General features: G+C 45.1%; 3 protein-coding genes and 2 long non-coding RNA genes across 11 annotated transcripts; all 5 read left to right on the top strand.

Moving 5' to 3' along the window:
* Positions 1–3,069: 3,069 nt before the first annotated feature.
* Positions 3,070–8,005, top strand: LOC120969402 (uncharacterized). Of its 7 annotated transcripts, XR_012188543.1 has the most exons (8): positions 3,070–3,696; positions 4,319–4,393; positions 4,888–5,023; positions 6,097–6,296; positions 6,496–6,584; positions 6,833–6,874; positions 7,303–7,475; positions 7,640–7,808. It is a non-coding gene; the product is annotated as an uncharacterized lncRNA (long non-coding RNA). The 7 variants fall into 7 exon arrangements; XR_005763568.3 differs by lacking the exon at positions 6,496–6,584 and having other exon boundaries at positions 7,640–8,005; XR_012188546.1 differs by lacking the exon at positions 7,303–7,475 and having other exon boundaries at positions 7,694–7,818.
* A 3,869-nt stretch (positions 8,006–11,874) lies between these two features.
* Positions 11,875–12,503, top strand: LOC109746330 (uncharacterized). The gene is made up of 3 exons (XR_002228777.4): positions 11,875–12,058; positions 12,145–12,222; positions 12,341–12,503. It is a non-coding gene; the product is annotated as an uncharacterized lncRNA (long non-coding RNA).
* Positions 12,504–13,800: 1,297 nt separating this feature from the next.
* Positions 13,801–15,178, top strand: LOC109746333 (uncharacterized). The gene is made up of 2 exons (XM_020305451.1): positions 13,801–14,731; positions 14,817–15,178. The coding sequence occupies exons 1-2, from the start codon at positions 13,801–13,803 to the stop codon at positions 15,176–15,178; spliced, it is 1,293 nt and encodes a 430-aa protein (XP_020161040.1).
* A 503-nt stretch (positions 15,179–15,681) lies between these two features.
* LOC109746332 (uncharacterized) lies at positions 15,682–17,193 on the top strand. Its single transcript, XM_020305450.3, has one exon. The coding sequence runs from the start codon at positions 15,682–15,684 to the stop codon at positions 17,191–17,193; it is 1,512 nt and encodes a 503-aa protein (XP_020161039.3).
* A 38-nt stretch (positions 17,194–17,231) lies between these two features.
* On the top strand, positions 17,232–18,152 carry LOC109746331 (uncharacterized). Its single transcript, XM_073504018.1, has one exon. The coding sequence runs from the start codon at positions 17,232–17,234 to the stop codon at positions 18,150–18,152; it is 921 nt and encodes a 306-aa protein (XP_073360119.1).
* The last annotated feature ends 240 nt before the right edge of the window (positions 18,153–18,392 follow it).

Raw genomic sequence — 18,392 nt, forward strand, 5'->3', positions numbered from 1 at the left:
GAAGAAGCTCCATGTTGATGGATCTTTGGACTCACTCGTTTTTGAAAAGATTGAGACATGCGAACCATGTCTATTAGTATATATGCATGAAGAAAGTCCATACAGATGGATCATTTGGACTCACTTGATTTTGAATCACTTGAGACATGCAAATCATACCACATGGGCAAGATGACTGAAAGGCCTCGTTTTCAATAAGATGGAACAAGAGAGCAACTTGTTGGAAGTAATACATTTGATGTGTGCAATCCAATGAGTGCTGAGGCACACAGTGGGTATCGTTATGTTCTTACTTCATAGATGATTTGAGTAGATGCTGAGTATATTTACTTGATGAAACACAAGTCTGACTTATTGAAAGGTTCAAGTAATTTCAGAGTGAAGTTGAAGATCGTCGTGACAAGAGGATAAAATGTCATTGTGGAAAGTGTTTCACAACTAATACCGCCTGGAACGCCATAGTGTGATGGTGTGTCCGGACATCATAACTGCACCCTATTGGATATGGTGCATACCATGATGTCTCTTATCGAATTACCACTATCGTTCATGATAATTGTCTGTTGTTCATGCTATAATTGTATTAACTGGAAACCGTAATACATGTGTGAATACATAGACCACAACATGTCCCTAGTAAGCCTCTAGTTGACTAGCTCGTTGATCAATAGATGGTTATGGTTTCCTGACCATGGACATTGGATGTCATTGATAACGGGATCACATCATTAGGAGAATGATGTGATGGACAAGACCCAATCCTAAGCATAGCACAAGATCGTGTAGTTCGTTTGCTAGAGCTTTTCTAATGTCAAGTATCATTTCCTTAGACCATGAGATTGTGCAACTCCCGGATACCGTAGGAATGCTTTGGGTGTACCAAACGTCACAACGTAACTGGGTGGCTATAAAGGTGCACTATAGGTATCTCCGAAAGTGTCTGTTGGGTTGGCACGAATCGGGACTGGGATTTGTCACTCCGTATGACGGAGAGGTATCTCTGGGCCCACTCGGTAATGCATCATCATAATGAGCTCAATGTGACTAAGGAGTTAGCCACGGGATCATGCGTTACGGTACGAGTAAAGTGACTTGCCGGTAACGAGATTGAACAAGGTATTGGGATACCGACGATCGAATCTCGGGCAAGTAACGTACCGATTGACAAAGGGAATTGTATACGGGATTGATTGAATCCTCGACATCGTGGTTCATCCGATGAGATCATCGTGGAACATGTGGGAGCCAACATGGGTATCCAGATCCCGCTGTTGGTTATTGACCGGAGAGTCGTCTCGGTCATGTCTGCATGTCTCCCGAACCCGTAGGGTCTACACACTTAAGGTTCGGTGACGCTAGAGTTGTAGAGATATTAGTATGCGGTTAACCGAAAGTTGTTCGGAGTCCCGGATGAGATCCCGGACGTCACGAGGAGTTCCGGAATGGTCCGGAGGTAAAGATTTATATATGAGAAGTCCTATTTTGGCCACCGGAAAATGTTTGGGATTTTTCGGTATTGTACCGGGAAGGTTCTAGAAGGTTCCGAAGTGGGGCCCACCTGCATGGGGGGACCCACATGAACGTGGGTAGTGGGGGCAAGGCCCCACACCCCTGGTCAAGGCGCACCAAGATCCCACCTTAGAAGGAATAAGATCATATCCCGAAGGGATAAGATCAAGATCCCTAAAAAGGGGGGATAACAATCGGTGGGGAAGGGAAATGATGGGATTTCTTTTCCCCACCTTTGCCAACACCCCAATGGACTTGGAGGGCAAGAAACCAGCCCCCTCCACCCCTATATATAGTGGGGAGGCGCATGGGAGCAGCACCCCAAGCCCTGGCGCCTCCCTCCCTCCCATGACACCTCTTCCTCCCCGCTTGCGCTTGGCGAAGCCCTGCCGGGATCCCGCTACTTCCACCACCACGCCGTCGTGCTGCTGGATCTCCATCAACTTCTCCTCCCCCCTTGCTGGATCAAGAAGGAGGAGACGTCCCCGCTCCGTACGTGTGTTGAACGCGGAGGTGCCGTCCGTTCGGCGCTAGGATCATCGATGATTTGGATCACGACGAGTACGACTCCATCAACCCCGTTCTCTTGAACGCTTCCGCGCGCGATCTACAAGGGTATGTAGATGCACTCCCCTCTCTCTCGTTGCTAGATGACTCCATAGATTGATCTTGGTGATACGTAGAAAATTTTAAATTTCTGCTACGTTCCCCAACAGACGCAAGGGGGATGACTGAATATTTCGTAATCGTCATGCCGTCCTAGGCGAAGTGAGGCTGCCGCTGCTTGTAAGGTACGCTCATGGTGGGCGTCCTGCCGTGGTTGCAGCAACGCTGATCTTTCCCTTGCATGGGGCCGCAATTCCGGCGCGCAGATGGCAGGCGAGCCACCGACGAGTAGCAGCAGGACCACCGCCGCACCTCACCGCTCCCTTCTCTTTCCTTTCGGCCTCCCATCTGCTTCCTCACGTGCTCCCTTTTCTCTCCCGCTCATCTCTCTCTTCTCTCACAGTTACCCGACGCCATGCCGCGCCACCTACTGTTGTGCTCCGAGCTCCGCCTGCCTTCCTTCCAGATCCACCGCCCGAGCGCCACTTCCCACCGGATCCGGCAGGTTCTCACCGACCGCGCGACCGCAAGCCCCTGCAAGGTCGCTGCCGGTTTGCCTCTCCTCACAAGTATGGAGGGGGGGGGACCGAAGTGGTTGGGTTGAGGCCGCGGCGGCGAGAGCTGGCGGAGGTGCGGCTGCGGCGGCGAGATGGCGGAGGTGCGGCGACGGCGGCGAGCGGGCCGAGGTGCGGCGGCCACGGGGCGAGCTGGCGGAGGTGTGGTGGTGGTGGCGTAAGGATGGCTCGGCTTGGGCACATGTGAGGGGTCGAGGAGGCAGATGCGTATGGGTGACTTGTTTTTTTTCAGCGAACCGTTTTTTTCTTTTGCGTGATAGATTAATGATGTACTGCGGGTTCAATTACTAAACAATACAGGGACTTTTTTGTAAAAAAGCGTGACGGACGACCAGAAACAATCCCTGGTTTATTAGCAGGTAGAGATAGAGATACGCCCACCCTAAAAAAGCTACTCCCCTTGTACTCACCGCACTGTGGCACCTTCACTCTCTCAATCTCAAGCCTTCTCCTGTCCCCGCCGTCTCCCTTCCATCGACGGCGCCGCCGCATACTCCTATCCCCTCCACCGCGTCGGCCGGCCCTTCCTCTCCTCGCCATCTCTCCTCCATGTTGCGCGCCGAGCCCACCATCCCTTCCCATGTTGTACTCGGCCGCATCTTCCTGGCTCGATTGGTTCGATCTGCTGCCATCCACGTCCGTCAGGTTATTCCGGCGGTGCAGCGGCGGCGAAGCTTGGCGCGACGATGGAGCCTCCCTGTCTGGCGATGGGGTGGGAGTCGGATAGGCGTGCGGCGGTGATTGTGCGATCACGGAGACATCTCTGCAGTCCCGATGGCGTCGCTGCTGCAGTGGTTCCATTCCGGCGGCATCGTCGATCCGTTCAAAACGGGGCTCGTCCATGGGGTGGCCTGCCTATCAAGACAGAGGCGTGGCCCGACATCGTTATTGCTCAAATTCAGTGCGTTTCTCGCAACGGATTACTGGGAAGATGAAGCAATGGCCCTCTTTCCTCTCCATCAGTACAATTTTACAGGCTAATCAACTCGATGGGCACCTTAGAAAGGTACACAGCCATGTACGTATCCGTGAATCTGAAGCCTTTCAGGGTGTACAGGGTGTACACGTTCTGAATTTCACAAAGCTACTACTAATTGCTGTTGGTAAAAACAAACTGGGCTATGCATGTCACTCAACAAAGTATCCTCTTGTACATAGAAACATCACAACTACTGACAAATGCACTGTATTGTTATTCTAAGCGTGTTTTGGTGAAATATTTGAATCTTGCTTCATAGAAATACACTACTGTCTAAGTTAATCCACTACAACCATATCTGATATTGACCAACTACATCCTGATCTAATACAGGCAGAATCAGGGACCAAAGGATCATCTCTTACCGATGCATAACCTGTAGAACTCTATTACCTACATAAGCTGATCAACTACATCCTTGTGTAATACAAGATAATAAATCATAAATCAGCGGACCATATGTTCCCGATGCGAATGCCTCCTTTTGCGTTGTCCGTTTGATCATTAGTATTTATTTTCATCATTATGCTAGCAATCATGTTCTGAAATTGCCAACTGCAGTACTGCTCTGCCTACATCGTAATATACAATGCCTCGCCTATAAAGTTTGAAGAATCTTAAAATATTTGTTATACTGGATCTGCTGCAGAGAGGTTATCACTCTTCTACGCTGAGCATGCCGACAGGAGCTTCTTCAACAGTCTGGTGAAGCACACCATTTTGGGTATGTATAAGCCAGCACTGAATTTTCCTACATAGCATGTCATGGTTCCAATCAAGTGAAAAGTAACTTTGCATGATCATAGACCTCACTATACTATTGTTATTATATTCATGCGTCTTTATGGATAATCTTTTTGGGTATTAATATGGGAAAATAAAAGCAGAATCAACAGTGTGTTTTTACTGCCATGATAAACTTTGATATATAGTTTTGATCTACCCACATGTTCCATTATCTGAAGAATGGTATATGGCTATATAGATTCCACTGGAGAGAATACATTATTCAATTCCCCCATGTCAATGTTAAATAATCATGTAAAGGGAAAGATAATAAAAGTGAAAGTGAGTCTAATGATAGAAATTAGTAAGAAAATGAGAAGTTGAAAACAAATAATATATAGACTCCAACACTGTCCGCCAAACAAAGAAAATGAAAAGTTCCTGTTTATTTCTTGTCACCTATTTGTTATATCTAACAGTAGCATTTTATAGATCAATTCCTCGCATAGACCCGCATTGAGGGAGGAGGACGCAGAGGCCGACAACAAGGAGCGGGTGTGGGTGTTCATCCTCGCCACTGACCACAAGTGCTGCGATAAATTTTGAGAAGAATTCTATGCCTCCACTGGTATGAGCAAATCACCCGTTGATTCCTTCTCTCTGTCCATTGCCTGTTGAAGTAGCTAATAGATCGCTTCAGAATGTTGTGAGCTTGGTTATTTTACACCGTCTGCTAATGTTAAGCAAAGAATGAAGGCTGGAGTGTGTTACATGTACTCCCTCCGTCCGGAAATATTTGTCGCAGAAATGCATAAAAATGGATGTATCTAGAACTAAAATACATCTAGATACATCCATTCCTTCGACAAGTATTTTCGGACGGAGGGAGTACGCAACAACGTTTTACTTAGATGTAGTAGATGATTGATTACAAAACAACTATCCATAAATTGGTGCATTCTGTTTTGCAAAATGATCAGGTGGTGGTTAAGCTGGTATCTTGATCGCGGCAGAATACTACATCTCCAGTGTTCAGTGTCAAAGCAAAAGGATAATATACATAAGTAATCTACCAAAAGGAAAAGTAATCTAACCAACAAGTAATTCTCCGTTACCACGAGTTGACCATGGCTATGCCAGAAACAAGGAGAGAATAGAAAACCTCAATAGCAATGATGCTGCTACTATTTCCATTTCTTAAACATTAGTTAGGAGTTCATCTAATTGGAGTCCAGCTCCAGCTGCCTAAAAAAAGGTAAAAGGAGCAAACAGACACAAAATAAATGAAACTAAGAGAGAACTAAACCGCAAAATAAAATTGGGACGTTGTGTGTTTCTGCTTTGGGGCCGCATGAATCCATTATGGATTAAAAGCATTCTATAAGCCAAATTCCATGCCTTCTACAGAGGGAGTACTGCCCATGGGCTCTCTATAGTTGAATTTGTCAATTAAGTAGATGCTTTAATTAACTTGTAAGTAAATAGACGAACCATATTTTGTTTGAACTAAGCAGTTGCTGCTAATATAATTCTCTCCAGCAATATCAGTTTCGGATAATATAATCTGCATATTACTTTCTATGTGTTTAAGCATGTTCAAACTCGGTACAAATGTAATAATGGATATATTTTGATTTGATAACTTGATGTCTTAATTGTTCTGGCTAGATCCTGGACCTTATGATATCTACCTATAACCAGTGATACGTTTCTGCCTTTTGGCTGGATGTCTACTTCTTCTCTCAAGGCCACAGTAGCCAGTAGGTGCGGGCAGGTGTGGCTAGGAAGAAGGTCCCGGAGGCAGCGGACTGGACATCGGGTGTGAGCGGCCGAAGAGACTGGGACCGGCGAGTGGCAACAGCTGGCTGGATGCGGCGGGATGAGCCGGTAGAAGAAAGCAGGTAAGCAGCGGCGGCCTACATGTCTATGGTTGGTACATGCCGCCATCTAAAACACTTACAATGAACATCAATGTTTCTGAGCTTTGCTTGTTGAGCCTGTCGTTGCCATGTAAGCCAGCCACGAAGTGTTCAGAAAATATCTGAAGTTATATTCTACAGTAGAATCTAATCACCTTATTGTGGTTGTTTTCTGTGTCAGTCATTATTTGGATAACATCCTATTGGAGAATATCGGTGATGTTAAGACATTGCAAGCATTATTTGAACTCGAAGCACTTCTTCTTACAAGTATGCTCATTTTATAATCGTTTCCTTGGTTGTGGTGGATTATTTAGTGAATATAATTCCTTTTTTAGGTCATTGCATGAAAAATAAGAATACTTATATCACTGAATTACTGGTGATTTTCTATCGGAAGCTAGTTCAGTTAGGCGCTTCTAACGTCTTAAGCTCTATTTCTCTTCAGTTGCCCTTAATTACCAGATGTTGGGTATTTTCTTCCATGAAACTGCTCTTCAGTTTGATATAATCTGCAGGAGCAATCCAGGAGCATGGCGTGTCACCTATGTCCTAATCAAGTGTGTAATCTCCTATTGATTTTGCCTACTGAATTATAACAAGTTTTGAACTTTGTTGACTGATTTTCCTTATCCTGCTTGTTAGCTTTTCATGTCATTCTGCACGCTGCTCATAGTGTGCATTCCTTGTTATTTGCTAATGGTTGTACTGTACAAAGCTTGGTCTGTTATTGAAACACATAAGTGCGGCAGCAAATTCATAATGTGCATTTCTTGTTATTTACTAATGGTTGTACTAAACAAAGCATGGTCGAAACACATCCTTTAGTGGGGCACACTTATATATGTCGATTTTTCCTCCAGCTGTGTATTACATATTGTGATAATTGTACGAAGGCTGCCATAAAAGACACACATGTCTTTAGATCAGCAATATGCCAGGCAAATAATGGTCGAAACACATACCTTAATTTCTACTCTGTGTTCAGGCCCTAGCAGAGCTTGAACCTTCTTCAACAAATAATGGTAACCGAGTCTTAGTCGTCACTGGACCACAATTCTTGATATCCTTCCATGGACACTGGAAGTAATATGAGCTACAGATATGCATCTCAATGGGGGGTTATTTCTTTCCTCAACAAGTTATAGTATAACAGGAGAGGTAAAGTGAACACACACCTTTGGTTTTATGGTTCATAGAACGTCACTGTAATATGTTTTAGGCTAAGCCGAAGCGGCGTTGGCACTGAAGAACTTCAGTCTTATTCTGGAGTCTGATGCATTACAAATTATTGCTGTATATTGATCTTGTACTCACATGAATAGGGTAATGATGCTGACCTGTGGCTTCACCTTCCATGGAAAACTCTGACTTGCCAGGAGGGGGTCGTCGCTTCCAGAGATCGTCGCCGATCCAGTAGTCGCTTCAAGAGACCGTCTCTCGATCTGGTCGTCGCTTCCAGAGATCGTCGCCCAGCCCGGTCGTCGCTTCCAGGGATGGGGATGCCTTCACCAAATGAGGCAAAATCTGGCTCGCAGATATGGGTCGTCCATCTGGAAGGTTTCGGTTTTATACATGGAAAGAATCCAACTTGATATGTGGAAGGTCTAGGCTGCATACACGGAAAGACTACGTGATCATGAATTGTGATATGATTTCTACTATACATGGAATACATGTTATGTGCAAAAGGAAAAGAATTTGTTAGGGGTATCGATGGGAGGGGGGATCGAGGTTTTTTTTCTGGGCATGAATTAAACCGGTCTTGGTTTTCGGAGGAAGGAAAAAAATCGGTGGGAGGGGGATCGCCTGGGTGGGGGGAGATCGATGGAAGGGTGGAAACCAACGAACTACGTACGTACTGAGACGTTAGGAGTCTCAGTTGCTAGTCCGCGTTCCGGGTTTTATTTTCGTCCCACCTAATATGGTCTTTTTTGGTACTTCTTTGGTACTTGCTCCCACCTCCCGCTTAGCCGCGAAAAACCAATAAAAACCCCGCGATCGAGTCCCGCACACGCCCAACCTTCCGTCGTAATTAATTGAGACGATCGAAAATAAACCACCAAGCACAAACCGGCGAAAATTAACCAGCGAAAAAAAAACGCCCGACTGTGCGTCCTCGAGCGAGGTCTCGTGTCCCTCTTGCGAGGAACAGTCGCCCGACACTGCCCTCCTTCGCCCGCCGCCCTTCGGTCCTTCACCGCCACCGATCCATCCATGCACCGCCGCCCTGGCACATCAAAACCGCTGGCGCGTAACTCGCACATCAAAACCGCCGGACTCCATTTGATCCGGCGCTGGTCCCGTGCAGGACCCTCCGCTGAGCGCTTCCAGGATCCGGCGCCGATCCCTTTCAGGACCCGTCGCCGGAGACGTCCAGGACGTGACGAGCCACCGCCGAAGGCGTCCAGGATCCGCCGCCAGATACACTCACTCCAGGTATCACAGATCCGCCGCCGGCCCCTTTCAAACAACCATCTTATGAATAGAATTTAGGTCGAATCTGAAATTTACATCCATCGCATTTCATACACACACCTCATGAAATCTACAGCCATCACAGGCACCACAGATAAGAATGTACAGCCATCACATACATTACAGGCATCACAGGCACCACAGGACGATGCATTAATGATACATGATTAGTGATCTGTAGTTCTTGCAATCTACCAGCCATCCAAAAGATAACTTTGACAAAACTGCAAATTAAAATAGCAGCAAGTAAGGTTCAGTGCAGGTCACAAATTGTTTTGCATTTTTCATCCACAACCGTACAGAGAGAATAGCTATAGTGTCAACCAGAAATTTCAAGGGAGCAATTCATTACCAGAATTATATTGTTTCAATGAACAATGATTTGTGGCTGACAAGTATATGAGAAAGCACCCTACACATGAGATGGTGCATAAGCAACTTAAATGGAGCAATTGATTTGTCTAGCATGATTAATTACAAGGGAGCAATTCGTTACCAGCCATCAATGATACATGATTAGAGATCTGTAGATCTTGCAATCTACCAGCCATCCAAAAGATAACTTTGACAAAACTGCAAATTAAAATAGCAGCAAGTAAGGTTCAGTGCAGGTCACGAATCGTTATGCATTTTTCGTCCACAACCGTACAGAGAGAATAGCTATAGTGTCAACCAGAAATCTCAAGGGAGCTATTCATTACCAGAATTATATTGTTACAATGAACAACGATTTGTGGCTGACAAGATTATGAGAAAGCACCCTACAGATGAGATGGTGCATAAGCAATTATGCTTAAAGTTTATGATAAAACAGTGTAAAGGAACTGTATGATAAAGTGTGATAAAACTTAAATGTAGCAATTGATTTGTCTAGCATGATTAATTACAAGGGAGCAATTGATTACCAGAATTATATTGCTTTCAATGAACAACGATTGTGGCTGGCAAGAATATGATAAAGCACCCTGCATATGAGAATGTGCATAAGCAATTGTGCTTATAGTTCAAGATAAAACCGTGTCTAGGAACTGAATGATAAACTGTGAATGCCTTCAAGTAAATTACCATCTTGTGCATGCCTTCAAGTAAATTACCATCATCTGCGCCATCTCTCTTGCTTTCATCTTGCATCTACTATCTCCATCTGATTCAGGTTTCTTTTATGTTTCTTCCAGGCCTCAAGAACACCACAGCCAGACACAAGTTGGAGGTAACGGTCATTCCATTTGCGTATGGGTAATGCAAAAAGCAAAGCCGGTGAACATCAACAAGAAGAGGACGTAGCTACAGGTATTAAGCACTGCACCAGAAATACTTGCATTTCTGACAGTAACAATCTTTTTGCATAATGTGTTGCAGGTCAGGCGAGCGGTAAAAATGTTGAAGAATACAGTGCAACCTTGATACCCGTTGATGAAAAAGATGAAGCTATTTGCGCGATAGAACTCGGTATATAACTGTGTGAAAATTACTGTGAGGTATTGCCTGACGTGCATATCTGACAATGACATGGACCATGCTTAATGTGTTGCAGCCCCTACGAGCGAGACAAATCTGAAAGAATATAATCCAAGCATCGTAACCGTAGCTGTAAATGTTGACCCAATTTACACGACGGAAACAGGTACATGATTGATTGAAGATGTATTTGTTGTTTGCCTGCATACCAGGCAAACATTGGTTTTGTATTCATGTTGACTAGAACTCTACAGATGGATCAGAATGGGTAAGGCCTGGATACCATGCTGATGGTCAAACATTTGCGGCTACGGCTAATCTAACACTCGATCATGCTATTCATAAGATGCAGCTACGAAATGATACTGAAGGTATCCATAGGCATGATATCCACCTTCCCAACCGGCGTATTCGGTTGTGGTTCAGTGTGTTTTATTTGTTTTTTGATTTGTACTTATAACATGATGCAGACGACACAGCTTCCGAACAGCTTGAAACTGTTTCTCTAAATAATGAATGCAAAAAATACGCTGAGGAAGCAAGGGAGCAGTACAATGCAAGGAAGCGTGCAGCTTATCGGAAGAAAAAAATGAGGATATTGTCAGCTTACAAGATGAGAATCAGCCGGTATTTGCAAAATCTGGTGAGGTTGATGGCTGCTCTTAGTTTGATGTGCATACGTATAGTATGCACATGATTCGTTGTATTAACCTATATCCTTGATTAGAGATGATATGATGCTCATACTATGTTGCTTATTAGATCATAGGGATCTTATCAACGCTCGTAGGCGGGCGGCTTATCGCAATAACAAGTCAGATGGTTTGGATAACCAACAAGTCAATGGGAAGTCATCCCGTCGCCAGTCTCTATGTGATATCACAAATGTTCTCGAAGATAGGGAGATAAATAAACCCACACGAGATTATCATGGTTGGTAAATTGATCCACGTCCCGTATGTGCTGTGTTTGCACGAAGGTAGTCACTTATTACACAATTTAAATAAGTACTGACCAAGCTTGTTGAATCATATAATTCAGCTAGCTCGGACTATACATCAGTCTCGCCTAATGATGCAACATACCCTCATGAAGCTACGGTCACATCGGGTGTCCTTTGTGTGAGAGATAAAGAAGGTAATATTATCTCACCATCCACATGGTCATTAGATGTCAAGTTGTGTTTTCTCATTTGGCTTTAGAGATAATGACATGAATGTCATGATTATGTGACACCAATGACACCAAAGAAAATACAAATGACAGAATATTTTTGCACAATAGACCAAAGAAACGCCCTGGAAAGGGCTTCCTGTCGGCGGAAAAAACAACCTAATGTCCGAGATGAAAATGCACATGCCCTTCATTCATCAGGCAAGCTTAAAGTGTTTTAACCATGATAGTCGGTACCGTCAAAACCATTAAGCTGACATATGTTTGGACAACTTTGGTTCACCAGACAACCCAACTAGCTCTAACTATACAGCATTATCGCATGATGCGTCAACATTTCCTGCTACAACTACGGTCACATCTGGTCTCATTAATGAAAATGAAATACAAGGTAATCATATTTTGCCTACTCATTCAACAATGGCTGGCATGTTTCTGTTATATTCTCTAATTTTAGGGTTTGCCCTGAATGACACCAGATGCAAATGTGATCATGTATGACACCCAAGAAACAGAGCATAAAACGGAAGAAGAAAGCAAGAGAGGCCATAGAAACACACTGAGAAGGGCTTCATATCGGCGGAAAAAACAACCTAATGTCCGAGATGAAAATGCACGGACCCTTCTTTTATCAGGTAGGGTTTAAAATGTTTTAAACATTATAGTCGGTACCGTCTTAACCAATAAGCATTAATATGTTTGGTCAACTCTGGTTCACCAGACAACCCAACCAGCTCTAAAACATTTCCTGGTTCAAATACGGTCTCATCTGGACTCATCTATGACAACGAGCTTCAAGGTAATCATATTGTGCCTACTCATACAGCAATTGCTTGCACGTATCTGTTTTATTCTCTAATATTCGGGAATGTTCTGAATGACCAAAGATTTGAATGTAATCTTGAATGACACCCCAGAAACAGAGCAAAAAACGGAAGAAGAACGCAAGAGAGACCATAGAAACGCCCTGAGGAGGGCTTCCTATCGGCGGAAGAAACAATATAATGTCCAAGTTGAACATGCACAGACCCTTCATTTATCAGGTAAGCTTATAATGATTTAACCATTATGGTCAGAACCGTCTTAATAATTAAGCATTAATATGTCTGGACAACTTTGGTTCACCAGGCAACCCCACCAGCTCTAACTATACATCATTCTCGCATGATGCACGGACATTTCCTGATACAACTATGGTCTCATCTGGGATCGTTAATGACAATGAGCTACATGGTAATCAAATTTTTTCCTACTAAAACAGCAATTGCTTGCATCTTAGTGGTATGATCTCTAATTTTCGGGAATGTGTGTAATGGATCTAGATGTGATTTTGAATGACACACAAGAAACAGAGGAAAAAACAGAAGAAGAACGCAAGAGAGACCATAGAAACGCCCTGCGGTGAGCTGCTTATTGGAGGAACAAGGATAAGCATATCAAAGATCAAAACAAACGTCCATCTGGTACTTCAGGTATACGCTTACGTTCAATATCCGTTTCGTCATCAGGCCCTACTATTCTAGATGGCACTCCTCCAGCGCCGATAAATCAAACTGTTCTAACTATGTTTTGAAAATATTATTGATCCAGACGACCTGAATAGCCCTAGCGTTACAAAATTAATGAAAGAGGGAGCAACATGTCCCCCTTCAACTTTACATGCCTTTGTCATTCAGGACACTGCTCTAGCTAGGAGGCAAAGTGACAATGAGCGGAAACGTAATTTAACAAACGAGCAAAGGGAGGCGAAAAACGCAAGTAGCAGAGCATTCCATCAGAAGAAAAGTGACGAATTAACGGTGGAGGTCAGAGAAACAAAGAATGAAAAAATACGCGAGAAGCGCGTGCAGCGCCGCAAAAGCATGTCGGTGATTGAGAAGGGGGAGTCAAGTGCACAGAGGAAGGCCAATTATGAAAGAAGGAAAAAAAACACCGTGCAAAGAATGCATCGCAATCCCCCTTACAGACCTGGCAAACTCAACCTCTGAATGTCCCACTTCCCCAAGCCGCGCATCACCCGTCTCTCGGGCCGCAAAAGATGATTCATCTGATGGCGATCCGGGGACGAACATGCCGAGATACTCTGCCGGTGCTGATGGTATGAAATTGCGATTGTTAGTTTCTTATGCTCATTCTCAGCATGTCGTTCTAACATGATCTTGTCTGTTGTCGCATTCTGTACGACGACAATGCAGAAGACATCGATGTATTCCAAAGCGGCACCATGGGCGATGAGCAGGAAGCACACGACTTGATTGATGAGGAGTACTACATGTTTTGCAACAAAGGTATTGCCAACTCTACACTATGACACTGTGGAGCTTTATTGTTGTGTCATTTATTTTTTGTTACTGTTTTGTACATGATTTTTCAAGAAATGCCCGCAGGATCCGATAATGACATATTGGATGATGACGAGGAAGCAAGCATGTCTAGCACTAAACCTAGCGACATTGATCCATTTGACACTGTCTACTCAAACATTCCAGACAACACTCACATCCTGAAACTCGACGAAAATTGCAAACACTGCAAGGCCAGAACGTTTGAGTCTGAGACTGACGGCTTCTGCTGTCGCAATGGCCAGATCCAGCTTAAGCAACCAGAACCAATCCCGGAGCTTATGAGGCTATGGTCCAGCATGGATGCAGATTCTAGACATTTTCGGGAGAACATACGGTTCTTCAACGGGCATTTCGCCTTCACAACCCTTGGTGTCAGCCTTGATGAAAACTACACGAACATGAAGTCTGGGGTGTACACAGTCCGAGCACACGACACCATCTACCACAATGTCCATTCGTTCGGGCCTAGCTCCCGTCCAGAACATCTGCAGTTGTACTTCTATGACGACTACCCTAACCTAAATCATCGTAATGCGGCCACCAAGCAATTAGACCAGGATGTCGTGAAGAGGTTAGTAGACATACTCAAAGAAAACCCATACTCCCAACAATTTAGGAGTTTGGGTGCACACAAGGACAACCTCGATGATTATAGGATAGACCTAAACACCGATAAGAGGCTTGACCAAAGAAGATATAATAGACCGGTGTCATCTGAGGTTGCTGCAATTTGGGTTGAGGGCACTGACCTAGCAAAAAGATTTGACCGCAGGATAACACTTTGTGGTAACAACAACGAAAGGCATAGTATACGTGTGACCTCAGGGGCATATGACCCGTTGTCTTATCCATTATTCTATCCAATGGGGGAGCTAGGTTGGCATCCGAAGCTACCCAAACGTAATGTTTCTTGGGAGGTTGTACAAAATCCTCCTTTGTGTCATGATTATGAGGATGATGCAGGTATGTCGTTTGTGTCCCACTTTGTTACAAATAATTTCTTGTTTTTAAAAATAATGCTCACACGATGGTACTCAAACATGTGCAGAGGGGAATAGCAGGTTATGCGTCTCCGTTAGAGACTACTACTGTTACATGCTGCAAACACGGCCTGCGATCTTCAATCCAATACTCTGTGGAGCACGCCTACTGCAGCAATGGGCGGTTGACATGTACATCAAGATTGAGAGCTGTTGGTTGAGGTGGTACAGGAAGAACCAGACGCAGATCCGTGCCGATTTGTATAAAGGAATTGTTGATGCGATCACATCGGGGGAGACGCGAGCAAGCGCTGTTGGGGTAAGAATAGTGCTCCCTGGAACTTACCCTGGTGGCGACCGCAACATGAAGAAGAGACATATGGATGCCATGGCCATTGTCCATACATACGGGAAGCCTGACATCTCTTGACCATGACTTGCAACCCTAAATGGGAAGAGATAACAAATGAGTTGCTTCCTGGATAGACGGCGCAAGACCGACCTGATATTGTGGCTCACGTGTTCTATGGCAAACTAGAGGCTATGAAAGATATGTTGCTCAAGAAGATGGTCCTGGGTGTTGTTGTTGCTTATGTTTACGTAGTCGAGTTCCAGAAGAGAGGCCTCCCCCACGCACATTTTTTGTTGATCATGGATTCAACGTATAAGCTTCTTGTCCCAGAGCAGTATGACCGACTCATTTCCGCAGAGCTCCCAAACAAGCAGAAGTAGCCGGAATTGTATGCAATGGTGGTAAAACATATGATGCACGGACCATGCGGTGCTCTCAACCCGAAGAATGTTTGCATGCAAGATAATGAATGCAAGTGCAGATACCCGCAGCCTTTCAATGAGAACACGATACAAGGCAAGGACTCATACCTAGTTTATCGGCGTAGAGACGATGGTAGACGCGCTAAGGTTCGAGGGAAAATGTTGGACAACCGATGGGTTGTGCCATATAACCCTTACCTTCTGCGGATGTTTAATTGCCACATCAACGTCGAGGTGTGCTCTAGCATAAAGGCTGTAAAATACATTTATAAGGGCCATGATAAGGCTTCTTTCAGCATCGACCAGCCAGACGCTGATGGTAACATTGATGAGATCAAGAGATACGTTGACGCAAGATGGGTCACCCCTCCGGAGGCTATGTGGAGGATATTTGGCTTCCCACTGTGTGCCAATTACCCGCCTGTCTTGCAGTTGCCTCTTCATCTCCCGAATATGCACAGGGTTGCATTCAATGCACAGGCTGACTTGAAGAATGTTGTATCCTCCGAGAATGCTTCAAAATCCATGTTAACGGAGTATTTCAAGGCAAACGAAAAACACCCTTGGGCAAGGCATATATTGTACAAGGATTTCCCCGGAAGCTTCACGTGGGAGAAGAAAAAGAAGTTCTGGAAGAGGCGGGTGGAGCGTTTTCAAATAGGTCGTATCGTGTCTGCCAATCCTGCCGAGGGGGAGCGATACCACCTTCGTGTGTTGTTGAACCATGTCCCGGGGAAAACATCATTTGAGGACTTGCTCACCGTCGACGGCGTGGTATGTGGGAGCTTTAGAGAGGCCGGTGAAAGGTTGGGACTCATCGAGGCAGACAACACACTCGACGACTGTATTACTGAGGCGGAGCAGTGGGCTATGCCATGTTCTCTTAGGAGGCTCTTTGCAACAATCTTGGTGCACTGCGAGCCAGGCGACGTGCGCGGTTTATGGGATAGACACCTCGAGCCTATGTCCGATGACTACCGTCAGACACGCACATCCCCGAACGAGGTGGAGCAGATGGTGTTGCTTGACATTAGGGGTATGTTGCAGTCTATGGGTAAAGACATTATTGATTTTGCTCTTCCAACGATCGATGATGCATTTGACCCAACCGAGGGCGAGGCCAGAGAGATCATCGAGGAATCAACCATTGAGTTTGACGAAAGTGACACTAAATTGTCATCTTCCCTGAATTTTGAGCAAAGGGCTGCATACGACGAGATACTAGCGGCTGTTGAACGCGGTGATGGGGGTATATTCTTTGTTGATGGCCCTGGAGGTACGGGGAAGACCTTCCTCTACAGGGCGATGCTCGCCAAGGTGAGGCGCGAGGGCAAGATTGCTATCGCTACCGCGACGTCGGGCGTCACTGCTTCTATCATGCCTGGCGGCGGGACTGCCCACTCGAGGTTCAAAATCCCACTGAGTTGCGATGATGGAGCCTCGTGCAGCTTCACCAAGCAGAGTGGGACCGCCAAGCTGCTAAGGATGGCCTCATTGATACTATGGGACGAGGCCAGCATGACTAAGCGACAAGCGGTTGAGGCATTAGACAATAGCATGCGCGACATCATGGGAATACGCGACCGACCCTTTGGAGGAAAGACTATTTTTTTGGCGAGGACTTTAGGCAGGTGCTTCCGGTCGTCAGAAGGGGGTCACGGGGCCAGATAATTGATGCAAGCCTCCAAAGTTCTCATCTATGGAAGAGTATGCGGCAGCTTCGGCTCATCACCAACATGAGGGCTCATAATGACACGTGGTTTGCAGATTACTTGCTCAGGGTCGGTAATGGCACAGAGGAAGCCGACGATCAAGGCAACATACTACTCCCTGATGATATCTGTCTGCCATCTACAGGCGAGGTTGACGACCTGGAGAAGCTGATTGACCACGTGTTTCCGAGTCTAGATGACAACATGGCAGATTCGAGTTACATGACATCTCGCGCAATCCTTTCCACGACAAATGACAACGTCGACAAGATAAACATCCGCATGATAGAGCGTTTCCACGGAGATGAAGTAATCTACCATAGCTTTGACAGTGCAGAGGATGACCCATATGGCTACTACGCTCCTGAGTTTCTGAACGGATTGACCCCCAATGGTCTTACTCCGCATGCACTCAAACTAAAGCTGAATTGCCCGGTGATACTTCTAAGGAACATTGATCCAGCTAATGGGCTGTGTAACGGGACTAGGCTTGTTGTTAGAGGTTTTGAGAGGAACACCATTGATGCAGAAATCGTGATTGGACAACACGCTGGTAGGAGGGTCTTCCTTCCTCGAATACCTCTGTGCCCATCTGACAACGACATGTTTCCATTCAAGTTTAAGAGGAAGCAATTTCCTATAAGGCTTAGCTTTGCTATGACGATTAACAAGGCTCAAGGGCAGACCATCCCAATTGTTGGTGTGTATCTACCTAATCCGGTGTTCTCTCATGGTCAACTCTATGTTGCTTTGTCTCGAGCCACCGCGAAGGGAAACATAAAAATACTCATTCAGATGGAGAAGCCAAAGGAGAAGTCCAACAAGCAACATAACAATCCGAAGAAGCGTAAAAGACCGACCGTGTCCTTGCTGACCTCAATGAAGAACATCGTCTACAAGGAAGTACTTACAGGCTGAAGTATGGTCTTAATAGACCTGCTGGATTTATAGATGCAATTTACTCTTCCGATGGTCAAGAATTGCTGTAATTCGGTTCTATGACATATCTTTTCATTTGGTATCTTGGTTGTTGGAGGTATACACCAATCAGTTCAAGTAATAACCGCATTTCAATAAATTTATACTGTGTTATGTGTAATCTGACAATGTACATGTCACACAGCGTACTGTGTTATGTGTAATATGAGAATCAGAAAT

The sequence above is a fragment of the Aegilops tauschii genome, chromosome 7, assembly GCF_002575655.3.
Source record: "Aegilops tauschii subsp. strangulata cultivar AL8/78 chromosome 7, Aet v6.0, whole genome shotgun sequence".
Lineage (NCBI taxonomy): Eukaryota > Viridiplantae > Streptophyta > Magnoliopsida > Poales > Poaceae > Aegilops > Aegilops tauschii.

Excerpts from the sequence above, each read along its gene's own strand:
- LOC109746331 (XM_073504018.1), top strand. The coding sequence starts at position 17,232 with ATGCGGCAGCTTCGGCTCATCACCAACATGAGGGCTCATAATGACACG.
- LOC109746332 (XM_020305450.3), top strand. The coding sequence starts at position 15,682 with ATGTTGGACAACCGATGGGTTGTGCCATATAACCCTTACCTTCTGCGG.
- LOC109746333 (XM_020305451.1), top strand. The coding sequence starts at position 13,801 with ATGCCCGCAGGATCCGATAATGACATATTGGATGATGACGAGGAAGCA. Across the intron at positions 14,732-14,816 it reads TGATTATGAGGATGATGCAG|AGGGGAATAGCAGGTTATGC; the intron begins GTATGTCGTTTG and ends AAACATGTGCAG.